The following is a 27845-nucleotide window of genomic DNA, read 5'->3' on the forward strand; positions in this document are numbered from 1 at the left end:
ATGTGACTCGAAATTTTGTTTTATTTTGAATGATTATGCGAACTCTTTATTGCGATGGTTTGTACTGGAATATAAAAAATTATACGGATATCATTATATTACATATAATGTACATAATCTCATACATCTTAGCAATGAAGTAAAAAAGTTTGGTTGTTTAGACAAATTTAGTAGTTTCAAATTTGAAAGTTTTATAAAAAAAATTAAAAATAGAGTTAAACATTCACCGAAGCCATTAGAACAAGTTATTAATCGTACTCTGGAAATTAATTCTTTACCAATTTCAAAAGATTATGAGAGAAAATATCCAATAATTCATCAATCTAAAAAAACATTAGATATTTCTAAAGTAGAGTATAATGGATTTATAATTTCTCAAAAAACTAATGATAACTGTTGCCTTCTATCAAATTCAACAGTATTAATTGTTAAAAAATTTTTTATTAAAAATAATGTTCTGTACATCCGTGGCAATAAAGTATTGAGATACAAATCATTCTTTACAATACCATGTGACTCAAAAAAGTTAAGTATATTTATGATCGATAATTCTGTTGAATCTGTCACCGTTGAAACTGCAACTGTTACTAGAAAATGTTTTTGTATTCCTTTAGATAAAAATTGTTCAGTAGTGATTCCTCTCTTACATACAGAGTATGAAAAAACTTATTAATGCAATATATATGGAACATATCACTGTATTAAATTTCTGTTTTATTGTCATTTTTATATATTTTATAATTTCTTAAAAAGATTCATTACTTATTTATTATAGACTCACATTTTAAGTATATTAATATATAGTATTTATATATTTCGAAATAATCCAAAGCATTTTGCGTTTATTTTAATTTTGATGACTGCGTAAGCGTAAAGTTAAGTAAAAGATAAAATGCAATTATTTATGTTTATTTCATTTCAGTTTATATATGTCTAAATAATTATATACAATTATTTATGTTTATTTCATTTCAGTTTATATATGTTCAAATGATTATATGCAATTATTTGTGTTTCTTTCATTTAAGTTTATATTTTTAAATAATTATATATGCATTTAATTAAGATATAGGACATAAAAAAGTAAAATATTACTCCTTTTTATATTATTATTATTAGTATTTGTAATGATTATTATTTGTAATAAGAAATTTATTATTGTGTTATTTACATATAATAAATATATAATAAATAAAATTTTAATAGAAATTATATATATTATTTATATTATATCATATACCTTTCCTCCTATGTAATTACAATATAATAAAATGATTATGCGTATATTACAGTTTCATTACATTACTGTTACATTAATGTTATTATAATATTAGAGTTTTGGTTAAATTTATAAAATTGTGTAATATAATTATTACATAACATGTTATATTGGATTGTTATGTTGTTGAGGCGGAAATTGTAACTTGCATTTAAGTTACTTCTAACATCAATGTAACATTACTTAATAATTAAGTTTTGTAATAGTAATGTAACAATGACATAACCATGTTTAGTGGGTAACGTGCTTTTGATAGGGGCATTATGTACTTTTTGATGATAATTTCACTCAGTTTTACATACGATAATTCACACTTATTTATTATCGTATCAAATATTTGATGTCTCTTATTTTTATAGTGTCGTGACTAGAAATATATTATTAGCAAAATTATCACACAATGCACACACAATAGACTGCAATAACTTAACCTAACCTAACAAACAACAATTGCGCGGGAGTTTTTCTGTACTGAACGTGAAACGTGTAATGACTCTGGCAGACCAGTTCGTCTGGCAGACGATTTCTCGCAACACGTGACGCGCGATATCCAATGAGCGTACGGAAAAAGCTGTACGCTCATTGGATATCGCGCGTCACGTGTTTCGAGAAATCGTCTGCCAGACGAACTGGTCTGCCAGAGTCATTACACGTTTCACGTTCAGTACAGAAAAACTCCCGCGCAATTGTTGTTTATTAGGTTAAGTTATTGCAGTCTAATGTGTGTGCATTGTGTGATAAAATACAGCTTTTTCCGTACGTTCATTGGATATCGAGCATCGCATGTCGCGAAATCGCGCGGGTCTGCCAGAGCCATAATACGCATATGCGCTCTGCGCATGTTCGTATAATTTGAGTGGCAATAGTGTAACAACAGGGTAGCAACAGCGGGCAGTGTAAACTTTTTTTATTTTAAAGACAAGGAAATAGAGAAATACAGAACGGTATTTGTGCTTAAACATCTATGATTGTTTATGACTTTATTGTATATGACTTTCTCATATTAATTTAAACGTGTTTTCAGGTAATAATTCATCTCTGTCATACAAAAGAAAATGAATAATAAATCACGATATCGTGTTAAAAAATCTCGAGCATTAAAAGAAGCATGCATTGAAGAAATCGAACAGATAAAAACTATAGCTGGGAATTTAACTAATTTACAGACTGTGGAATCAAATATAATAGATGATCATTGTGGTAAATATATGTTTCAAGTAAAATTAAAATATAAAATCCAAAGAATTTTAAAGATTAAATTGTTTTAGACGAAACCAGGTCACGTGACGTAACACAGAAAGATACAGCTGAACTCGATATTCTTGTGCATAAACATGTGATTAAAAATGATATTTGCGACGATGCTATAAGTTCCTTGACAAATGACATTGAAACAGACACAGACAATACATTGTTGGAAATTAAAGAATATTCTATAGTTGACGAACTACGTCACTGGGCTGTCGAATGCAATATTAAACATAATCATTTAGATAAACTACTAAGCATATTGAGAAAAAATTTAATAACTGATTTGCCGAAATCATCACGAACTTTTCTCAACACATCCGAGGCAACATACAATATAGTAAACATGGAAGATAATAATTCTATATATCCGAATGGCCAATTTGTTTATTTTGGTATAGAAACAGGTTTAAAACTACAAATCAACAAAGATTTCCGTCAAAATGTCATTCAGTTGTTAATTAACGTGGATGGTATGCCTATATCTGCTTCTGGAAGCAAATCTTTTTGGCCAATTCTTTGTAAAATACATTATTATCCGGATATATACAAACCTTTTACTATTGCTATCTATTATGGACAAAGTAAACCGAGATATTTAAACAGATATCTCGAATCATTTATTGCTGAGATTAATAGTTTACAGCAACATGGAATTTGTATAGAAAATCGAACTTACAAAGTCCAACTATTAGCATTTGTTTCAGACACTCCAGCCCGGGCTTTCTTAAAATGTACTAAAGGGCACAATGGTTATAATGCTTGCGAACGTTGTACAATTACTGGAGAGCTAATCAGAATAGGAAAATCTTCTAAATTAATTTATCCCGGTTTGGATTATCCGGAACGTACAAAATTATCTTTTTTTTTACAAGAAGATCGTGCTCATCACACCGGTGTTTCTCCTCTTATCAATATAATTCCAGAGATAGATTTTACAAAAGTATTTGTTTTAGATCACATGCATTTATTTTTTAATGGGATTATGAAAAAATTAATACATTTATGGATGAAAGGCCCATTGGCTATAAGAATAAGTCGACGATTAAAAGTACAAATTTCAGAGAGACTTTTGCATTTTGCTGCTCAGATTCCTGAATTTCAACGAAAACCGAGAACAATTTTTGAATATTTGAATTGGAAAGCAACAGAATTCAGATTTTTTTTATTATACTGTGGCCCGATTGTTTTAAAAAACATTCTTTCAAAAAAATTATACGATCACTTTTTGTTACTTAATGTTGCATGCAGAATTATATGCAGTGAAGAGCTCGCTGTAATTCATAACACAATGGCAAAAAATTTTTAAAAAAAATTTGTTTTGGCTATGCCGTACTTGTATGGACCACAATCTCAAGTCATGAATGTGCACAATTTATTGCATGTGGCTGATGATGTACTGAATTTCAATTGTTCTCTAAGTAGAATAAGTTGTTTTCCATTCGAAAATACACTTGGAGAAATTAAACGTGTTCTTCGTACAGCTAATAAACCTTTGGCGCAAGTGTGTCGTAGACTACACGAACAAAATATAACTACTGATAAAAATATACGCATTATTGATAATAAAATACTAAAAAGCATAGTTTATAATAATAAAATTTGTATACAAAAAGTTAAATGGAACCGTTTCATAATTACAACAAAACGGCAAAATAATATGGTACTTTTAAATAACGGTATAATTATGGAAATTTCTTCTATGTACAGTGATGAGCATGATACATCTCTTTCAAGCATTATGATCGAAGGTGAAATTTGGACAAAAGCAAAATTATTATACAAATATCCATGCAAATCTAGTTTGCTAAATATGTGGCACCTTCCTGCAATATCCCGCCATATTACTGCTACATACCCGTTAACATATGTGTCAGATAAATTAATTCGACTTGAACTTCCGTCTTGTAAGTTACGTAAACAGAATACGTTTGTCATATCTTTTCTTCATTAGTAGGAATCTTAGGATATAATATATATGTATCTATTGTATATTTTTTATATATTTAATATCTATATGTATGTAAAAAATTTTTTTTATTTTGCACAATAAAAAATAATGTGACATAAATGACATTTTTCAGTACAAAATCTTTTATATGTTATCATCAATGCAATATATTGCTAACTTTACTCTTTTAAGTTTTTTGTAAATTGGCACTACACGTAAACTTTTCATTTAAAAAATGCGTTAAATCACATTTAACAAATCCATATAAGTATCTTGTTAATTATCTTTATTAAAGTATTCTAAATTAAGGTAAGATTTGCAAATCCTTTTGAAGTCCTTGTAAATTGTCATTAATACTACCTTGTTTTGTTAAAATCATGTATCCTTAGTAATATCTAATAGGGCACCGATTTGATAATGATAGGGTATCCCTTAATATGGCATCCCTATATTATCCTTATCGGGGCCAGTAGTTCATTTAAAAAACGTGGCACATTTAACAAATCCATAAAAGGACCTTGTTAATTATTTTTATTAAAGCCGGCATTTCTAAATTAAGGTAACATTTGCAAATCCTTTTGAGGTCCTTGTAAATTGGCATTAATACTACCTTGTTTTGTTAAAATCATGTATCCTTAGTAATATCTAATAGGGCACCGATTTGATAATGATAGGGTATCCCTTAATATGGCATCCCTATATTATCCTTATCGGGGCCAGTAGTTTCATGAACTAGCCCTAATAATTTTCTACACGGGTAGCATTTACAAAACTTTTTGAGTATACACATTTACATTTATACAAATTACATAAATGTTACATAACAAAGTAACGTCAAAATTACATAACAATTCTATGTAACAATTATAGATTCATTACGTTATTGACATAAACGATACGTCATTTCGTTTTGCTGATCTATAACATATACATATATAAAATATTATGTAATTATTACATAAATGTATTTTTATTGAAATTATTTATGTTCTTTGTTTAAGACGCGTAATTAGCAAATTTTTCTCTGCATTATGCGTCTATGTAAGTTTATGTGAACTTGCCCTTACTGGATAAGTCTACTGTGATTAGCTTAAGTGTGTGCAAGTGCGTAATTGCAAAAAGTATCCCGCGCATTCCGCGTGCTGTACTTTTCAATATGGCAGCATCTACGAAGACGGCAGTCGTGCGTGCGTGAAAGTCGTCTCGAAAGTGTGAACAGTGTCAAGATTTTGGTAAGTATAACATAAAAACTAATTTAATATTGAATGCTAATAACTGAAAATCGTTGTCTTGTGGTAAAATATTAATTCTATGGATTGAATTTCTTTTGTACAGAAACAAGAGATGCATCACGTAAGAATCGTATGTGAAAACCGCGTGAGTATAATAAAGGACATACCGGCAGCATAAGATACACCTTGTGCCTCATTATTTTTATCTTCGGTGAGTACGATTAATTTTATTCAATATCATATTTCCCATATCTTTTTACATCATTTCTTGCACGAGCATATAATGAGAAAAATAAGAAATTAACCTATTACCCAGGTAGCAAGGTATCGTCATTTTGATATCATTTTTTAGTCATTGGTTACGTCAAATTTACCTTTAAAATGACGTAAAAGTGACGTTAAAATGACGGTCCTAAGACACAGATATTTATGACGACAAAATGACGACATTTCTCCAATATAAAATGACGTACATACAACATATATAATTGGTGGAATTTAGCCACTTTTAAAAATTTCTCATTAATCTATAGTGTAAAGCTAATCCATTGAATTTTGAACTCTTTACCAAATAAAATAATAAAGATAGAATATATATATATTATAGAACATATATTAAAATAAAACTACAAATGTAATATAATTTTTATATATATATATATATATATATATATACACACACACACACACACATATATGTATATATATATATTTTAAAGTTATTCTTTTATTCAATTTACTTTTATTATCTTTATAATAAAACGTTTTTTTTTAAATTACAGTTATTATTGTTTATTGTGTGAGTAATCTAATATTTCTTTAATGTTTCTAGATATACAGGATGTACATACGTTAATATCAGAAATGTTCGAAAAAATGGAAGGTTTTGTATTTATTTTTTGTCTTATAATCTTGTTTTAATATCTCTTTTTGGCATTGTTTACTCAATACTATTAATTTTTCAGATAATTTTAAGAAAATATATACAGAGCTATAACTACAGTTACATTAGGAATACAAGATCTAAATGTTCGTTTAACAAACATAGAAAAACAAAATAATCAACATAAATCTAAAGCATCTGCCACGGATACATCAAATATACAACAATCTTTTTCGTTTAAAAATGTAAATGAAGTAACAGCTTTCGAAAACCGTTTAACACAAAGTGTAGATGAGTACAACAATTTTGTAAGTTTAGTTATTTAAATGTAGTTATTTAAATGCAAATTTCATCTAAATAGAACAATAGAAATTATATTATCGGTATGTTTTATTCCTAAAGGTGTTGTATATATCTCGCATAGGCGGAAGGTCCGCTAAGGAAAATTTAATTCGTATATACCGAACTTTATTTTCTAATGAAGTTGCCAAAGAATCGTTTTGGAAAGGATTACGAAATCATTTTAAAATCAGTAGCTTAAAGTCTATATTAATGGGAATACAAGATAAAACATATTTTTATATTTATAAATAAGTTTATAAAATATGAAATTTAATTTAATGTAAAATTTCTGTAATAATTTAGCAATTTCGGATCAACATCAATTCGCAAGCAAAGAGTTTGAAGATGTTACAAAAGAATAGTTTCGCCAAGGTGGTCAGAGGCTTAGCAGACAACAAAAAGACTTCGAAGAAGCAAATCCGCAAGTTATTTAAAGTTATTTAAATGTTACAAAAGCTTATCATTTTTTCATTATAATCTTTTCTCTATTAGTCTATGAGCTTTAAGTTTAAGTAAAATTATTTAATATAATTCAAATTATCATTATAATTGTTATTTGAAACAAATTAGTAGTTTTATAAATATTAATAATATATTTGTTAAAAGATTTATTAATTCATAATTTGTTTTATATTGATTAATAAATTTGTTAAAAGATTCATTTAACAATTTATGTGTGGAAATAAAGAGTTGTTCAAGAAACCAAGTTTTTATTGTTTTATATATAATTAATATATATACGTTACCTGTAAATTACATAATGGTAACCAGAACAGATAATATCTGTTCTGTAAATAGTGTATAAATATTACAGAACAGTGTGTACTAAATTCTATTACAATTACGTAATTTTATATCTAAATTTTATGTATCTATTACGTATTTTATACAGGCATTATGTTGCTGACATTTCCATCTAAACATCACTCAAAAGTTGACGTAATGGTTTATCATATCTGTTCTGTAAATGTTACAGAATAGTATTTACTATGTTCTGTTGCAGTTACGTAATTTTATATATAAATTTTATGTATTTATTACGTTTTAAAAGTTGGCATAACGGTTACCTTATCTGTTCTGTAAATGTTATGTAAATGTTAGAGAACAGTATTTACTATGTTCTGTTATAGTTACGTAAATGTTATAGAAAAGTGTTGACTATGTTCTGTTACTGTTACGTAAATGTTACAGAAAAGTGTTGACTATGTTCTGTTACTGTTACGTAAATGTTACAGAAAAACTTTATGTATCTATTACGTTTTAATTTTATGTATTTATTACGTATCATATACAGGCATACTGTTGCTGCCATTTCCTAAACGTTACTTAATGGTTGACATAACGGTTACCAGAACAGCAAACATCTGTTCTATAAATGTTCTGTAAAAGTTACAAAACAGTGTTTACTGGGTTACTATTAAAAGAATTACGACAATTTTCTTTGTTTAAATGTGAAAAAATGTGCAATTTATTGAGAGGTTTGGTTTTTTTTATTGCGATGGCTCTGCGGTCACAAATTTTTCTGACATTTGTGTGTTACAGTCTTTAGGAGATAAATATTTTTCTTGTGTAACTAAAATGATAAAGACTGTAAGATTACAAAATTATAAAAGATTATAAAAAGATTGTTATTAAAATTATAGAAACAAAAATAACTCACGAAATAAGAATATGGACATACCCTTATTTTGTGAAGAATGCTGCTGTATCGGACTTTTGTTTGATGTATTAGTTGACTTTAAAAGGCTTGAAGATTTAACACGTGACTCATTACGAGAGAATAATTTTCGAACAGATGTTTCTTTTTATTGACATATAGCTGATGTTTTCATAGATTTATTTTTAAGAAGTATTTTCAATTTATTTGAAAGACGAGAATCTGGTGCAGGTACTTCACTACTTGTACCATGAGGAACATTTGATAGAGACTCATCTACTTCTTCATCATTTGATGAAGATGATATGTATCTTCTGTTCTTCTTTCTTTTTCTTGGTTGAGTATAATCTGTTTCTGCTTCTGTTTGAGCAACTTCTCCCTCTAAAACAGTTTTGGCTGTTTTGAGAGCAGTATTGTAGGTACCTGCAAGTGGGAAAATGCGTAAAGATATAACATAAAATACACATAATACTGAAACTCATTTTTTAATGAAACAAAATGTAGTTACATTTTAAGTATATTGTATATTGGTACTAAAAGAACTTATATTCAAACACAAAATATATGATAATACATCTCCGAAAGTTACACACTTACTATAGTAATGATGAAATTGAAGATTATAAATATCCCAATTCTGTCCTGGATCTATTTTTGACATGATCAAACGAGTAGTTTTAAGCTTATCTTTTTTAGATGGATACTTGCATTTAGTATTATTATCAAATAACCATTTGGAAGGAATTACTTCTATTAGTGTTTGAGATTCATCACATGAATCATCAAATTCCACAACTGCGAACTGAAAAGAACAATAAAATATTAGGCTGCAAATCAATAACTTGTAAAATAAAATATAATTAAAAAATAAAAGTTCTTACTGGTATTCTACTGAGTGTTGCAATGTACAAGAGGAATGCATACAAATGTTTCCTCGTTATCAGGAAAAAGAACACATTTACAAAGAAAATGTTTAATTTTATAAGCCGTTCTGTGACTTTGTAAACGAGATACTTTCATAATTCCAAGTTCAGAAGATGGGATAGGAAAATTATAATAATCTTCTTGTTCTATAAACTTATATCTTATTAGGAAAATTCGATTCTGAGGTGTTCGGATAACATTGTCCAAGATTACAATATCTCCACATTTAGTTTTAAAACAGCTGTTTGCTTCGTTCTTAGTAAGAGTAACATTATGTAAAACAACAGTCTGAAACTGTTCTCCCTCAAAATGATTATCTCCATTATATTGATTTTTCAACAAAATTTTATTGGGCTCATCTGTCTTTTTTTTTTTGTAACAAACCGTCCTTTGGTTTCTGCATCACGTCTAATTAATTGGTGTAAAGGCTTGTAAGTAGATCTCAAATGTCGTTTCATAATGCCTATAAAATTTTCATACTTAAAACATTAAATGATTCCAAACTTCCATGATTTCGGCATTCATCGACTAAATGAATTAAACAATGAACGTTATAAACAACGAAACATTTATCAAAAATCTGAGAAGAGTGCTTTATAAATTCTTTTAAAATTTCTTGAGCAGCATTGAGCATATTTGGATTTTGCACTAGAGTTGGACTGGACAGTATATATATTCCACTATGTAGAAGTAAGTAATTCTTATATGTGTTAGGAGGTAGCGTGTTCTTAAAGATTCGCACACCATCGTACAATAAGATGCTGAATTCTGTTGCTTTATACTTAGATATTTCATAAAAAGATCAAGGTCGACGATTGAATTCTATAGGCACCCAAGGACTACAACGTAACATTTCTAGAGACAATTGAGATTTAGCTCTGTTATTAATTTTGCCCATTGTTACAATGATTCCAAAGAGAAACTGTAACCATCGCTTAAAAATTCCTGCATACACGAGATGCATCGGATCAAGCCTGAACGTGGACACTGTGAGAAATTAACTATCGGGCCAGTTGAACTACGCGCCTCGGGGCCTACAGCGCAATGGAACGGCGTCGATGGCTCGAGTGGAGGGGAGCGAGCGTGTGCGACACGCATCGGACAGACGAGATATACTTACGACACAGAGATACGCGCACGAAGCGAGTTTTGTCCATACGAGATAAAGAATAAAGTCTATTTTTACGAACGAGAATTCAGTGGCTATTTCTTTTAATATTTCTACGAACTTTCTTACATATCAGAAGTGGGATATTGCAATAAGTGCGTGCCTAATTAGTTCGACTTATTACGATAATACAACGCGAGATATGGGTCGCCATAAATCGCGCCACGAGTCGGATCGAGAAAGATCAAAGCGGAAGAAGCGTCATCGCTCTTCTTCATCGTCGCAGAGCGACAGAGAGCGAAGAGAAGAACGTTAAGCGATTAGAGAGTACAGTGGAGAGTTTGGATCGACGATCGCACACGAGGGGCTCGTGCATACACAAAGGGGACGAGCTGACGATTCCTTTATTCGACCCATCAAAGGATGACCTGACAATTGAGAAGTGGGTCGAACATGTAGAGGACTTGGCCAAAATGCATGATTGGGACGACCGAGCAATAATGAGACTGATACCAGGACGTTTGAAGGGCCACGCACGGCAGTGGTACGACACACGGTCACGAGTGGCAGTTACCTGGAGAGAAACAAAGGAAGCATTAAAACAGCAATTTCGTAAGTCCGTTCCATTCAGTAAGCTGTTCAAAGAAGCCGCACTTTACGAAAGCGCTCCCGGTCAGGCGCTTGGCGACTATTGTTTTCAAAAGTTATCTAAAATGCGTCTAGATTTAGCGTCTGGATATTATCAGGTGCCGGTGGAGACAGACTCAGTAGAAAAAACGGCATTCGTGACTCTAGAGGGCCACTACGAGTTCTTACGTATGCCGTTTGGCCTGACTAACGCACCAGCAGTATTCCAACGACTGATGGATAAGGTGCTGGGTGACCTGAAGAACTCGATAGCCTTTCCCTATCTAGATGACGTAATAATACCGTCCAAGACCATAGAAGAGGACATGACGCGACTGCGTCAAGTGTTGGAAGCGTTCCGCAGGCAGCACTTAACTTTGAAATTAGAGAAGTGTTCATTTTTTTCAGAGTCCATTGAATACTTAGGTCGAGAAATCAATGCACAAGGAGTTCGACCCGGTCGACATAAGATAGAGGCGCTGATACACATGGAGAGGCCTCGGTCCGTAAAACAAGTCCGACAATTTCTGGGACTAGCTAGTTATTTTCGGAAATTTGTCGAGAACTTCGCAACCATTGTAGAGCCGCTGACAAGGCTTACTAAAAAGGACACACCCTGGTCGTGGGAGGACGCACAAGAGCAGGCATTTAGTACGATTAAAGACAAGCTGACGACTCGATCAGTACTGACAATATTTGATCCCGATAGACAGACTGAAGTACACACTGACGCAAGTGCAATCGGCATAGGAGCGATGTTGTTGCAAAACGTTGATGGCAAGATGGCTGTAGTGTCATATTACAGCCGACAAAATACCGCAGATCAGCGTTGTTACCATTCCTATGAATTGGAAACAATGGCGATAGTATTGGCCTTAAGGTATTTTCGAGTATATTTATTAGGAATAAAATTTTTCGTGACTGACTGTAACGCAGTACGGTCGACTTTCGTGAAACGGGACCTATTATCTCGAATCGGACGGTGGTGGCTCGAAGTACAGGAGTACACCTTCGACATCGAATATCGTGCAGGATCTAAAATGGCGCACGCGGATGCGCTCAGTCGCAACCCCATATAACTCCCGTTAGAAGTGGCGCAAGTAGATATAACCGAAGGTGATTGGGTGTTGGCAGCTCAATTACAGGACGAACAGCTGTTACGAATTCGAACAATTCTTTTGGAGGAGAAAACGACACCTGAGACTAAACATTACTTCAAAGAATACATAATCAAGGACAACAAGGTACATAGACGATTCGAAAACGGGACAACGGCATGGGCGGTGTCGCGAGACGCACGGATGCAAATCTGCAGGTTGTGTCACGACGATGCCGGACATCTCGGTATCGAAAAGACGCTGGAACGCGTCAAGCGGAACTATTGGTTTGCCGACATGAGACGGTTTGTAACTAAATACGTAAATGCGTGCTTGAATTGCGCATATTATAAACATACGACTGGTAAGCGACAGTGCAAATTAAACATCATTGAGAAAGTGCCGATACCTTTCCACACGATACATGTCGATCACGTTGGTCCCTTTGAAACCAGTAGTAAGAATAATAAATTTCTTTTTGTATTGGTGGACGCATTCACCAAATTCACAATTATAGAACCGGTAAAAAGTCAGAAGACATGCTATGTCGTAAAAGCTTTGACTGATTTAATTTATCTGTTTGGAGTGCCCCATAGGATTATCAGCGACAGAGGCACAGCTTACACATCCCAGGCGTTTCGCATGTTCTGCGATAATTATGGGATCAAGCACGTGTTAAACGCAGTGGCCACACCAAGAGCAAACGGTCAGTGCGAAAGATATAATAAGACTATCGTGCAAGCATTAGCTACTACGATGGCCGGACGAGATTCACGCCATTGGGACAAAGCGATAAAACAAGTACAGAGCGCGCTAAATACCACCAAAAACAAGAGTATTGATACGACACCAATGAAAGCCCTTATTGGTTGCGAAACGAGGAGCGCAACCGAAGCTTCGCTTTTGTCCCAAATTAAAGAAGTGATTCGTCGGCTGGACTTGGACGAATTGCGCACCGACATCAAGGCGCATATTAGTCAACAACAGCGAGAGCAGAAGGAACGCTACGATAAGACACGACGAGACGCAACAAAGTATAGCGAAGGTGATTTAGTGCTGGTACAGATTACGAGCGACCCAGCTACAGGCAGTAGTAAGAAGCTGCATCCAAAGTTCAAAGGACCATTTCGAGTGAGCAAGGTCCTCATCAATGATCGCTATGAAGTAGAAGAATTGCGAGAAGGTCGTAGACGAAACCGAACGGTTGCTGCAGCCGATCGCATAAAGCCCTGGATCACAATTCAAGGCGAATAGATGTACAATGTCATTACGGACTGGTCTTGGTTGGCACGACGGTGTTTTTCCAAGTCAGTTAGCACGGACTGATCTCAGTTAGCACGGACTGATCTCAGTTAGCACGGACTGATCTCAGTTAACATGGACTGATCTCAGTTAGCACGGACTGATCTCAGTTAGCACGGACTGATCTCAGTTAACACGGACTGATCTCAGTTAACACGGACTGATCTCAGTTAGCACGGACTGATCTCAGTTAACACGGACTGATCTCAGTTAACACGGACTGATCTCAGTTAACACGGACTGATCTCAGTTAACACGGACTGATCTCAGTTAGCACGGACTGATCTCAGTTAGCACGGACTGATCTCAATTAACACGGACTGATCTCAGTTAGCACGGACTGATCTTGGTTAGCATGACGGCGCTTTCCCAAGTCAGTTATTTCTTACAGTTATCACGAATGGATCCCGAATGATACGGCGATGTTTAGCGGATGCTGTGAGGCAAGCTGAAAGGAAGTTGGAGTATGCAGGAGATGCCTGAGGACAGACATCAACGTCGGATGGCCGAATGTGAGAAATTAACTATCGGGCCAGTTGAACTACGCGCCTCGGGGCCTACAGCGCAATGGAACGGCGTCGATGGCTCGAGTGGAGGGGAGCGAGCGTGTGCGACACGCATCGGACAGACGAGATATACTTACGACACGGAGATACGCGCACGAAGCGAGTTTTGTCCATACGAGATAAAGAATAAAGTCTATTTTTACGAACGAGAATTCAGTGGCTATTTCTTTTAGTATTTCTACGAACTTTCTTACAACACCATTCCACATTGTAAATTCCGTTCTAAAGGTGAAGTGTACTTATGATGTTCTGGTTGATTTCTGTTTTTAAATGATTCATCCGTACGTAGAGATGCATTATCATATAAAAACACTTGACGATTTCTATGTCTAACACCTTTAACTGTGCATTTTTCACAGCAAAATGTACTGTTATGATTGTGAATGCCCTTAATAAATTGTCTAGCTGGGGCATCTAAAATATAATTACCTATACTAAAAGTAATATATTCACCATTAAATTCATAACCATTAATAGTCAAATTTTTAACTTCTTCAATATAATCCGATAAATATCCTTCTAAATCATCAGGCTTTGAATGCCCATACCATACACCGATTATAAAAGGAAATTTGTCACCATTAAGGCAACCTAAAATTGGCCAAAATTGATCATCTGCACTCTTATATATAATTGAACACCATCGATATTAATATCCACTATAATTTGATTTTTATTTTGTAAATAGTCTTCAGTTAATATTTCATCAAGGTTAACTTTTATACCCTTATACCACATTAGACCTTGACCAACTTCTTTAATATTCACAGTACGAAGAGTATGAAGAATTGTTTTATATGATTTTGGCAAACCAGGGAAAATAACTCGCAATCCTGCTAAAAGCTTATCCATTTTTTTGAATGATACATCTCGAACACCCCATTCTGTTAAAAAGTTCAATAAATATGCCTCCATGTCATGAATAGGACAATCTCTCAAATATTCAATATTATATTCGTTTTCTGTTTCATCATTACTGCTGTGTTCACTATATTCAGCATCTTCAATTTCATGATTTGGTGGATTATGTAATACGTCTTCTACAATTAAATCATTATCCTGAACATTATGGTTTTCTTCAATGTGCACAGCAGGTAAAACATGAGAGGGATTAGAGCATGCTCCATCTAATATATTTTCCATCTCAATCAATTGATCCTCAATTTCAGCTTCACAGAAACGTTTAGTATTGGCTTTAGAAGCCTGAGGATATAATTTTCTTTTCATGACAAGATCTATAGCCCAAAATAAAATATATTAAACATTACAATTCATATAATTAAAAAGTAATTCATTTAAAGTTGATGCGACTGTATATTTTGTGTTTATAAGCAAAAAATCAAATATATTAATAGGTGCATGCATATGTTTCTTAAAATTTAATAAAAACAAATTGAACATTTACCTTTTATTAATACTTATTATTTAGTGAAATGTTTATAGTGTTATCCTACATTATAATATTACCACCTCTCATTGATAAATAAATACATACAATATTAAACATTTGAGATCAAGTGTAATATAACCTATAAAAATGACAAAGTATTTTATTGAAAAAATAGGTTAGTGTTGTAATAAAAAGAAATGTGTCACAAGGAACGAATAGATAAATAGGAAGATAATGATCTTAATAAATTTTTACGTGCAACATTTAGTACATACCAGGAAAAAGAAGTAACGCAATCGAGAGTCTTACCTCTTTCTTAGACTGTTTCGACATTTTAATTTTATCTTCTGTAGACCTCCCCCTTCTTCAACAATTAAAATTAAAATCACTTTTTAAAAAATCACTTCTTTATTATATAACTTCTGAAATCACTAATACGCCTTCAACAAAAATGTCTAGCGAACTTGCGAACAAGATCGTGCAAGCTCACTATCGCAAGTCGCACGTGTCGCACTGTCGCAATGCATTCGTGATATGCGCTAACAGCGCAGGCACGAAATATGAATACAACTTTTCAATAACACGACACCGTACACTGAGCACTCATTAATAAAAAATTATATATATATTAAAAATAATAAATACTTTGAAAAAATAAAGTATATTCTACATTAAAATAAATTATTAATTAATTATTTTTTAATGATAAAAAATTATTATTGTATTAAAAGAAAAATAAATATAATTTGTCATAACTGAAAAAAATAATTAAGACGCAAATTTAAGACGTAAGTCGCTTAAAATAATATTTTAATCAGCAATTCAGTTTTTAATCAGTAACTATAATAGACTCTTCTGCGAACTGCAACAATATCTGAATATGGAAAATGTTTACTTTTAAATATCTTTATAATAATAAGCATATATATACACAGCCGAGAAATATACATCACATTTTCTAAAAATTAAAAAGATAAAAAAAAGTCAATATAAAAAGTCATTTTTTAGTCATTTCCGAGATCGAGATTTCAATGATCAAAAAATGACATAAATTTGGTCAATGTGACGTCAAATTGACATCATTTTGACATTTCTGTTCTCCTTGGGTTATCAAGAGACACGGTAGCATCTCGCGCCAAGTTCAATAAGCGTAGCGACCGCGAGGCATGCCGTGTGTATTATACGCGAGTCGGACAGTTGAAAGTATCATATATTTCAGATACGAATAACGGCTGAAGCGATCGAGTTCTTACTACGCTCAATCGATAGTTTGAGTTTAAATTATATAATAAAAGTGCCTTTATTTTTTCTCTATGTGCTTTATAAACGGCGATATTATAATGTAAAGTTTGTTTTTATAAAAAATTTATTTAAGTTTTGGTCACCATCGACCTTCTCAATACGCATGTACCAGAAAATGTCCAGTTCGAGCATTCATTGCAAGACAGCGTTGATGTCGCTCCATGAATGATGGCATTAGGTTATTAGTTTTGAAACATAGGTTCAGTTTTAATGTAGGTTAATTCATTATGTTTGATTAATTCATTAATCAATTGATTAAAAGAAAGTAAAAGAAACTTATATATGTGTATAAAAAAAATAATTGTGTACAAAAGTTAGACGTTAATAAAAATTAATACTAAAAAAATAACGTGAAAAAAGGTCAGTAAGAATTTGATAACTCATAGGACAATTACAAATGCTATGAGCTACTCTCTTTATATTATTTATTATATTATTAGCTTTCATTCATTTTCTTTTATATCAATAATTATATATGTACTTATAAAGAAATAATAGAGTGATAGTTATAAAAGAAATATAAATTGCTTTCTTGTCGTGCTACCATTCTACTATTTCTTCACAAATATATAATTGTTGATATAAAATAAGGAATTAATAAAAGCTAATAATATAATAAATAACGTAAAGAGAAAAGTTAAATAATATGCATTTTTGATAAAGATTCAAGTTTTTATATCAACAATAATATACTTATGAAGAAGAATTAGGAAGATGATAGCGCAATAAGAATGTAATTATATTAGGATGGTACGTAACAGAAAAGTTATTATTATAAAAGAAATATAATTTATCACATATAATATCTATACATATAATATCTATATATAAGATTTATCACATATAATATCTATATATAATAATAAATGTAGTATTGCATATTACATGTATGTAGTATAGTATTGTAAAATCCTGTTATTTCTTTTAAATCTACAGTTTGCAATACTATACTATATATACATATGATATGCGATAACATATATATGCGATTTTCTTTTATAACAACCTTTCTTGTTACGCTTCTATCATACTATTTCTTCATAAGTTTATAATTATTGATATAAAATAAGGAAGTGAATATAAGCTAATAATATATAATAAATAAAATGTAAAGAAAAAAATTATAAATAATATATACATTTTTGAAATTTAGCAGCGCCAAGTTTTTTTAACTAAAATCTTTTTTTTTTAATAATTTGTATTAATTTTTAATTTTCGCATAAGTTTTTAATTTTCTATTTTTTGATATAAATTTTTATTTATTTGGCGCAACTTTTTGATATCATTATTTTTTTTAGAAATATTAATTTTACCACACAAGCTTACAGTACTTTAAAACCAGGGTTGGCAAAAAACTTTTTTTCATTTTAAACAAAAAACATTAATTTTTGTTTAAAACATGTTTTTTTTATTTTATACGTGTTTTTAAGTAAAGTAAGAAAAAAACATGTTTTAAACAAGCAAAAAAAACACTTGATAGATTTGATCTGTGTAATCGTAATGTAATGTAACCGTAATCGTAATGTAATGTTCGACCACTCGCGTCTTTTTTCTGAGGAATCCATTAAAAATGTTAAACCGATAACATGGTGGCTTGCGTTAAAAGAAAATGTTAATACTGTAACGTTTGACTTACAAGGGACATGTCACAACTGTCCGGAACCGATTTGATTCTTCTTCAAATATGTTGTTAAATACACAAATCTAAAAGACACGTATTTTTTTATATGTGCGAATATTGAGTTATAAGGGGTGAAACACCCCTTTAAAGAAAAACGGTATTTTTCTTTAGGATCGAATATCTGGTAAACTATAAGAGGTAGAAAAAAAAGATGTACAACAAATTTTAATGGCTTGAAGAGTACTTAAAAGTTATATAAACAAAATTTTTTTATTTTTATTTTTTTTTAAATACCCCCATCACTTAATTTTTTTTTCAAAATAAAAAAATCATGTAGAATAGTATAAAAATTAAAAAATTATTAAAATTAATACAAATAAAAAAAAATAAAAAAATTTTAATTAAAAAAACTAGGCACTGCTAAATTTCAAAATTAACTTTAGCATATTGTTTAATTTAGCAGTGCCTAGTTTTTTAATTAAAATTTTTGTATTTTTTTTTATTTGTATTAATTTTAATAATTTTTTAATTTTTATACTATTCTACATGGGTTTGCAACTTAAATTTTTCACTGGTTCATTATATGACTCTATAGGTTTGCAACTTAAATTTTCCACTGGTACAAAAGTTTCTACTTTTACTTGGCGCGCAATTTTTTTTTATATCATTACTTTTGTAGTACGATTCTACATGGGTTTGCAATGGATAATTTTTCATATGATTCTACATGGGTTTGCAATAGGTAATTTTTTATACTACAATTCTACCTAGGTTTGCAATGAGTAATTTTTCATACGATTTTACGCATGGGTTTGCAATGGGTAATTTTTCACTACTGACGTGCCCATATTAGGTACCTTTTTTGACCTTTTTTTTAAAGGTAAGATTTTATAGATAAATAAAACGCCGAAATATGCGCGGTACGTTTATCAATTCGATAGACATTCGCAAACACTCGCACCGTCCGAACGGCGTCACCGACGACGTGTACCTCCCCGACGCCGCATGCACCTTGACGTGGCGAAATCCGTCCCCTAAGTCCAAAACCGACAAATATTTCTCATCTCTCATCCGATCAATACTATCGTTAATTAGCTCTGTCGGGAAATTGTCTCGCACTGTAATTTTATTCGGTTCGCGATAGTCGACGCACAACCGGAGTTTCCGTCTTTCTTTTCTGTGAGTACGATCGGGCCCGCGTACGGGGAATCGCTGGATCGTATAATCCTCTCGCTCAGGAGTTTGTCTAAAATATTACGTGGAGCCTCTCTGTCCGCAAATGACAGCTTACGCGGGCGCGAATACCTCGACTGTTCACATTTCGATACAATGTTCATTTCGAGGTCAGACGCACATTCTCCCGCTTGTAAGCCCCCGATATAGCATGATTCGTATGCTTTACAAATTTTATTTATCTTTTCTTCGCCGACGGCTGCGTCAATTTGCAGCTCGTCCCGCACGTCAATCGAATCGCCGATACTCCCGATAGCCATGATCTCGTCGACCGCGCTCGTCTCCCAGGTCGCTACTACCTCGATATCCTGCCCGATCGTAACTCGAATCGAGGGGCTAGTTAAAAAATCCCTACCCAGGAGGACATTGCAGGACATCGCGTCATCCGGGACAGTATAAAACTTTATTTCTAAGCAGATATCCTGGATCTTTACTTTACTTGGAAAAATGCTATTAATGCAAAGCAGCGAGCCATTGATCCCATAAAACCGTCCCGCCCCCTCCTCAACGGGCAAGCATAAATCAGCAGGAATTTCACTACTTTTAATAATACTAATTGGGGACCCTGAGTCAACCAGCGCGCCGTCGGTGCGATCATAGCCCGCGCGTCCATTGCCGAAATATTCACATCCAGGACATAAGGCCCCGTGAGCGCGACGCATTGCGACGTACCTGTTAAGGTGACGATCTCTGCCGACCCCGCCGATGGCCTCGCGCCCGTCGGGCATCCGCGCCTGGGACACCCCGCCGTTAAGTGCCCCGCCTCCCCGCAAATATAACACGCGCGCCGCTCGCACTGGGTCACTACGTGCCCCGACTCACCGCACCCATAGCACCGCGTCCGCCTTGATCCTGGCAATCCGGCTCCTCCGTCGGCAGCCAGCTCCACGCCGACCCCTTGGCTTTCCGTCCGTCCCGCCAACGACGCCTCCTTCACCGACAGCAGGTCTCGCGCTACTTCCTCTCTATTCCGCTCCTCCGGTTCCTCCGGACGGTCCTCCTGTCCTCTCGTACAGGCACAATACTTTCGAAGGCCTCTAATAATTCCACGCCCGACCGGAATCTCATGAGGCGTGCCTGGTTACGTAGCTGTACATCCACTATGCCCTCGATTAGATGGTCGAGAAGCTCGTCTTCAGCCACCGAGACACGATTGGCCAGGATCACTTTTTCGCATCATGGGGTCCTCAAGGAATCAAGCATCACCACCAAACTCAGGGTCGTATTCAATGGATCGCAGCGCACACGAACAGGCAAATCGTTGAACGCGCACCTTTTCACAGGTGCGAATCTCCTGCCTGTACTCGCCGACATATTGCTGCGATGGCGTTGGCGCCGGTACGTCTTCATCACTGATATAGAGAAGATGTACCGGCAAATCCTCGTGCATCCAGATGATTGCGGTCTCCAAACAATCCTGTGGCGCCACTCCACTGACGATGAGGTGCGGGAATATCAGCTGAGAACAGTGACGTACGGCCTCGCTTGCGCACCCTTCCTTGCAGTAAGGACGCTTCAACAACTCGCTACGGACGAAGAGAAACGCTTTCCTAGCGGAGTTGTTGCTCTACGTCGCGACTGCTACGTCGACGATGTGGTCACCGGCGCAAACACCATGGAAGATGCAAGGCGGATTTCCACTGCGAAAATGGGCCGCCAACGACGAGAGGATCCTTGCGGGAGTCCCGCACGAGCACCGCTTGCAACATTCGCTGCCTGCATGGGGAGGAGAGAGCCACTCCACTCTAGGACTGTGATGGCATCCTAGGAATGACCAATTTTCATTCGTGCTGCATCCCCGCACACTCATGGAGGTCACGAAGAGGCGCGTCCTTGCCGAAACTACTCGGCTCTTCGATCCGATGGGCTGGCTCGCGCCCGTCGTGATCCGTGCAAAAATTCTCATCCAGACGACGTGGCTGCAGCGGTTGGATTGGGACACCCCACTCCCGCCGGCGGACGCACAACGATGGCAACAACTGCTAAAGGAACTTCTTCTCGACCGCCTGAGGATAACTCGTTGTCTCGGCACTGGGATCGATGACGCGCCTATGCAACTACATGGATTCGCCGATGCATCAGAGCAAGGTTACGCTGCCGCCGTGTACATCCGCAGCACTGAAAAACCAAGGTTTCAGTCAAGTTACTGATGGCTAAAAGTAAGGTAGCTCCCGTCAAGCAAGTTACCTTGCCGAAGCTGGAACTCTGCGCCGCTACACTACTCACCAATTTGACGCAACACGTCCGACGCACGCTCGATCTCACCGCAACACCAACGTATCTGTGGTCCGATTCGAAGGTCACGCTCCATTGGATCTGCGGCCACGTCTCGCGATGGAAAACCTTCGTCGCTAATCGTGTAGCCCACATCCAAACGCAACTTCCAGACGCTCATTGGAGACACGTGGGCGGACGAGATAATCCTGCAGACTGTGCATCACGAGGCATTAACCCGAGCGACCTCATTAATCATGCACTGTGGTGGACGGTACCTACCTGGTTACAACAGGAAGAAGCTGCATGGCCAAGCACCGAGATGGAGATCCCAAGGGTTGACATCCCGGAAAGAAGAGCCACCTGCTTGTTGACTAAGAACCAAGTCGCCGTCGAGCCAGAGTTCCTTCTGCGCTTCTCATCGCTGAACCGCTTGTTACGCGTATCGGCCTGGTGCCGTCGCTGGGTTCACACTGCAACACCCGCTGTCACAACTGGACTGTCGTTGAACCCGGATGAGCTGGACCTTGCACTTTTCCACTTGCTTCGAATGGATGCTTCGGATGGATCTATCTACCGGACGAGGTCGCCGCTGTCACTGCAGGACGCACCATATCAACACGCAGCTCGCTGGTAAAACTGTGTCCATTTCTCGACGACCATGGGGTAATGAGAGTGGGAGGACGCCTCAAAAACACTGCTCCCTCAGGATGAGAAGCACCCAATGATAGCCCCACCGGCTTCATGGCTGACGCGTCTGCTGATAGAGTCTTGTCATCGTCGGACCCTGCATGGAGGCGTGCAACTCACTCTCGGATTACTTCGCCTTCGCTTCTGGGTACCACGAGGACCAGCCGTCGTTAAACAGCAACTGCACCGTTGCGTCACCTGCACACGATGGCGGGCGGCCACTCCACAACCTCGAATGGGTGATCTTCCTCGCAGCAGAGTCACTCCAGCCCGACCCTTTCTCCGAACTGGACTGGATTATGCAGGCCATATTCTCATCCGAACGAGCAAGGGACGTGGACCCCGTGCCTACAAAGGCTACATCGCAATCTTCATCTACTTCGGGACAAGGGCCATCCATCTCGAGCTTGTCTCAGATTACTCTTCTGAGGCCTTCATCGCCGCCCTTCGCCGTTTTGTCTCTGACGACATCTTCAGCGACTGCGGCACGACGTTCATCGGAGCTGTTGTCACCTTGTAGCCCGGGAGGTAACGACATAAAAGTGTCAGTGATTTGCTTAGTCTTGGAACAAAGTAATTTCTCTTGTTTTAATAGTGTTGTTGATGAAATGCAGAGTCTGGCTACGGCGTCTCGTTGCAATGGGCATTGCGGCGCCTTTGATCTTGTCGTAAAAACACTTATGTTGGAAGAATTTGCTTAGTACTGAGCTTTTATATATTTGTTGTTTTTTGTATAAAAAATGTTTTAGAAGAGTCTGGCATGCAACTGACACTGGAAAATGAGTCTGGGATCCTCCCAAAGTCATTGTAAAAAGTCGATTTGTAGAATCGTGTGCTTAGAGCTGTAACTTGTCAAGATGGTAGTTTAAATATATAAAATTATAAAAAAATTAATCTGGCTACTGCTACTGGCTGGAAAATTGGTCTGGCAGCCCCTTTAATGTCGTCTGCCCGAGCGCGTCGGTAGCTCGTTGCCCGCCGTATCTCTAAATATCATTAACGTATCACTCATTAAAAAAGATTTTATTAGAACTCCAAAAGGAAAAACGTAAACGATTTCATGCTTATTAGTAGTGGAATGATGTGTAATTAATTATGTAATAATCAGAAATAAAGTAATTTAAAAATGAAACTATATTTTAAAGTAGTTAACATGCAAGTATATCCTTATAACAAATCAGTTAACTTTATTTATTAAAATTATTTATTTATTCAACATCATCTGCATAATCTGTTATTAAACTTTCAATTTCTGATAAACTTTCATTTTCATCATCGGTGAGCTCGGTGTTGTCGGTATCGTCATCGGATTCTTCTTCGATTTCATTTGATTGAGTATCTGAGTTCATGATCTGAAAATAATTCAAAGTTGAATTTATTATTAAAATTAGAAGATTTTAATAAGCTACGATAAAAACAAAACTTTTACGAACTAGACTAATTAACTCGTTTTATTTGCAAAAAAAAATAATAATTATCTTAGAATCATATTTCTAGTCATGATTAAAGATTTATTAACAGTATTTAAACTAAAATTCTTTATATTTTTATAAACTACAATATTATAAATGAATAATAAGTTTATTATAATGATAAGTATCTTTATTAATTTTTCAAATTATTTGTTGCATCATTATTATAACTGTATTATTAGTTTATTCATTTAAAATTAATTTTGCATTTATTTAACAATAAAATTAATTTATGAAATATACCTTCATTTTCTTCCTCATTCGATTCAAGTAATATATCGCTCACGAACGGGGGCAGTTGTTCTCCTTCGAACCAAGTAAAGTCGTACTTTCCGTCAACTTCTTTCCAGCCATTTTCAATCGGAGACAAATCTGTCATGCTGCAAATAAGCATTTCTCCAAATGGTTGCGATGTATGACGCTCTCAAAAGTTGTTGCTTCAATTCAGATTGACATGGAGGTACAGTTGACGCATCCAAATTTTTGGCGCAGATTTTCAATACTTCATTTGAATCTTTACATGAATAAGCTTTGATAAACATTGCGTATCTCAATTCATTAACGGTGTTGATTTTGTTCATTCCGTAAACTCTGCAAGTGAATTCTTCTAAAATTTCAAATACACTTATTGAATCGTTGTTTTCAAGATCTCCTAAATTAGCAAAGGCTTTTTGATATATATCAGAGCTGCATAAAATACTTAAAGGACGCTTTTTTCCTTTTCTAAAGAAAGCAGGATTGTAGTCACACCCAGTGAATGCATGGAATCCAGGCAGAGCTTTACAAATGTTTTTACCAAGTGACTTATATAATTCAGTTACATTTATAAATCTTTGCGTATTTGACACACCAAGTTCAATCCAAATTTTAATATTATCATTTTTCAGATTATCCATATTTCCTAGCATAATAACAAAAATATCTGTATCAGAGCATCTTATCAAAACATTTGAATTGTAATTAATGTTACAAACGTGGTAAATTATTTTAGTGTCAGCTTCTTCATGTTCGGGACACGACAAATCTTCACAAATATTTCTTATAATTTTATTGTTTTCTACTCTATATTCATAACAATAATCAAAATTTAAATAAATCACCTTAGAACCAATGAACGGTGCCAATTCATCACTTGTCCAATTTTCAATTAAAAAGTTTACTAACGCATTTTTAAAGTGTGCATTTCTGAACTCTCGGATGAAATCTGCAGGCCGCTGTTGATTACCATCAGAAATAACGTACATAGAGTTTTCTGAGCTACCTCTCAAAGCACGTTCATTATCTTTAATGGAAGGCTTTTCAAAAGAGTTTTGATGGTAGAAAGTGTTAAGATAGTTTTTAAAAAATTGTTTTCTACTAAAATAACGGTCAAACACTATAATTATTTTTGGAGCATTGTACATGACGTAACCATTGTTAAAATTTTCTGTGAAATCTTACTAAATGTAACTGGAATTTCCTTCATGCGATGCAACAAAAAAAAACCATCCAAAATACGGGTGTGTGAAGTTGGCACCCCTATGTTACGATATCATAGTTCTGTTAAGAGTTCTGAATTATTTAGAAGCTAAGGAAGAATTCTTGATAGTTTTTATAAATAGTTCCGGTCATTATGATAATGAAAATTGACTTTGAAAAATGAGGGTGCCAACTTCACGATTTTTTTACACATCGAGTTCCAATAGTTCTGAGCTTAATTTTAAAACTCTTTTGAGTAGATCTATAGTTCCTGATACTTTTTTTAAAGAGTTCTGCAGTTTTTACATAAAAAAAATACTTAAAAAAAAATTTTTAATGTTTTAAAATTTGATTTTAAGATACGATAGTTCTGGGATATTTCTATTATTATTTTATTGATTTCAAAGAGTTTTCTGCAATTAAAAATAATTAATATCCAAAAATGAAAAAATTCTACACTTTAAACGAAATTTCAAAAACCAGTTAAAAATAACACGTATCTTCTTACTCCGTCATCCGATTGCATTGACTCATAAGACTTTTCGTCAACACTCGTCGAGAACTGTCCAGAACTCCAGTCAGAACTAATCGGAACTCTGAAAAAATTTTCGACCTCGGAATTTAGAAAATTTTCTGCGCCTTTTTTCATGTGTGTGAAGTTGGCATCTCAAGTGTCAGCATCTCACAAACAAACGTCAGATTTTCTTGCATCCAGCATAGTTCTACAGTTCTTGATAGGTTTTAACAATAGTTCCGTCGAATTAACTAAAAAAATTAACTTTTAAGAAATGAGATGCCAACTTCCGGTAACATATGATAGCATCTCATCATATTTCGGTAATTTGATTGTAAAAAAAAAAAATTCCGTGGAGTTCTATAGTCTAGATATATTTTGTCAATAGTTCTGACGATTAAACGATTGTTTTGCCCGATCGCGTATTTTCGACTATATAGGTGATGCTGGTCGATTTTCAACAGTTCTGCTTATATATATATATAAACAATTTTTTAAAAACTATCTTAACACTTTCTACCATCAAAACTCTTTTGAAAAGCCATGTACATGCCCAGAACTATGCGAGAACTGTTTTACAATGAGCAGAACTGTTGAAAATCGACGAGCATCTCACCTATATAGTTGAAAATACGCGTTTTTCTGGCAAAACAATCGTTTAATCGTCAGAACTATTGACAAAATATATCTCCACGGAATTTTTCTTTTTTACAATCAAATTATCGAAATATGATGAGATGCTATCATATGTTACCGGAAGTTGGCATCTCATTTCTTAAAAGTTAATTTTTTTAGTTAATTCGACGGAACTATTGTTAAAACCTATCAAGAACTGTAGAACTATGCTGGATACAAGAAAATCTGACGTTTGTTTGTGAGATGCTGACACTTGATATGCCAACTTCACACACATGAAAAAAGGCGCAGAAAATTTTCTAAATTCCGAGGTCGAAAATTTTTTCAGAGTTCCGATTAGTTCTGACTGGAGTTCTGGACAGTTCTCGACGAGTGTTGACGAAAAGTCTTATGAGTCAATGCAATCGGGTGACGGAGTAAGAAGATACGTGTTATTTTTAACTGGTTTTTGAAATTTCGTTTAAAGTGTAGAATTTTTTCATTTTTGGATATAAATTATTTTTAATTGCAGAGAACTCTTCGAAATCAATAAAATAATAATAGAAATATCCCAGAACTATCGTATCTTAAAATCAAATTTTAAAACATTAAAAATTTTTTTAAAGTATTTTTTTTATCTAAAAACTGCAGAACTCTTTAAAAAAAGTATCAGGAACTATAGATCTACTCAAAAGAGTTTTAAAATTAAGCTCAGAACTATTGGAACTCGATGTGTAAAAAAATCGTGAAGTTGGGACCCCCATTTTTCAAAGTCAATTTTCATTATCATAATGACCGGAACTATTTATAAAAACTATCAAGAACTCTTCCTTAGCTTCTAAATAATTCAGAACTCTTAACAGAACTATGATATCGTAACATAGGGGTGCCAACTTCACACACCCCCAAAATACCTACATCTGTGTATGTTGGTTCTTCTGATTTAATTTCTTTTTCTAAACATTTTAACAGAGCTGACTTATCAGTTTTACAAATAGTTCTGTCGATGTGACACAGACAAAAAGGTATTCGCGTCAATGGATAAGACAAAATTTTTTCAAGGTCTATTTTGTTTTCAAGTGCATTACCCAGAAGATGACCAAACAAGTCTCTTTGCATT

The 27845-nt window shown here is 34.5% G+C and overlaps 2 protein-coding genes and 2 long non-coding RNA genes across 4 annotated transcripts; 3 read left to right on the plus strand and 1 right to left on the minus strand.

Annotated features, from left to right (window-relative positions):
* Nucleotides 1-6560: 6560 nt before the first annotated feature.
* Nucleotides 6561-7152, plus strand: LOC145939444 (uncharacterized). The gene is made up of 3 exons (XR_014425825.1): nt 6561-6593; nt 6676-6901; nt 6996-7152. It is a non-coding gene; the product is annotated as an uncharacterized LOC145939444 (long non-coding RNA).
* An 8276-nt stretch (nt 7153-15428) lies between these two features.
* On the minus strand, nt 15429-16102 carry LOC145939708 (uncharacterized). Its single transcript, XR_014425881.1, has 3 exons — nt 15916-16102; nt 15622-15745; nt 15429-15451 (listed from the first exon to the last, which is right to left on the minus strand). It is a non-coding gene; the product is annotated as an uncharacterized LOC145939708 (long non-coding RNA).
* A 5468-nt stretch (nt 16103-21570) lies between these two features.
* Nucleotides 21571-21912, plus strand: LOC145939300 (uncharacterized). The gene has a single exon (XM_083043535.1). The coding sequence runs from the start codon at nt 21571-21573 to the stop codon at nt 21910-21912; it is 342 nt and encodes a 113-aa protein (XP_082899661.1).
* Nucleotides 21912-22613, plus strand: LOC145939301 (uncharacterized). Its single transcript, XM_083043536.1, has one exon. The coding sequence runs from the start codon at nt 21912-21914 to the stop codon at nt 22611-22613; it is 702 nt and encodes a 233-aa protein (XP_082899662.1).
* The last annotated feature ends 5232 nt before the right edge of the window (nt 22614-27845 follow it).

Source organism: Prenolepis imparis, unplaced genomic scaffold (genome assembly GCF_030444845.1).
Source record: "Prenolepis imparis isolate NDT839.2.m4 unplaced genomic scaffold, iyPreImpa1.0 SCAF_8, whole genome shotgun sequence".
NCBI classification, from domain to species: Eukaryota; Metazoa; Arthropoda; class Insecta; order Hymenoptera; family Formicidae; genus Prenolepis; species Prenolepis imparis.

Coding starts and splice junctions, on each gene's coding strand:
- LOC145939301 (XM_083043536.1), top strand. CDS start 21,912: ATGGCTAAAAGTAAGGTAGCTCCCGTCAAGCAAGTTACCTTGCCGAAG.
- LOC145939300 (XM_083043535.1), top strand. CDS start 21,571: ATGGAGGTCACGAAGAGGCGCGTCCTTGCCGAAACTACTCGGCTCTTC.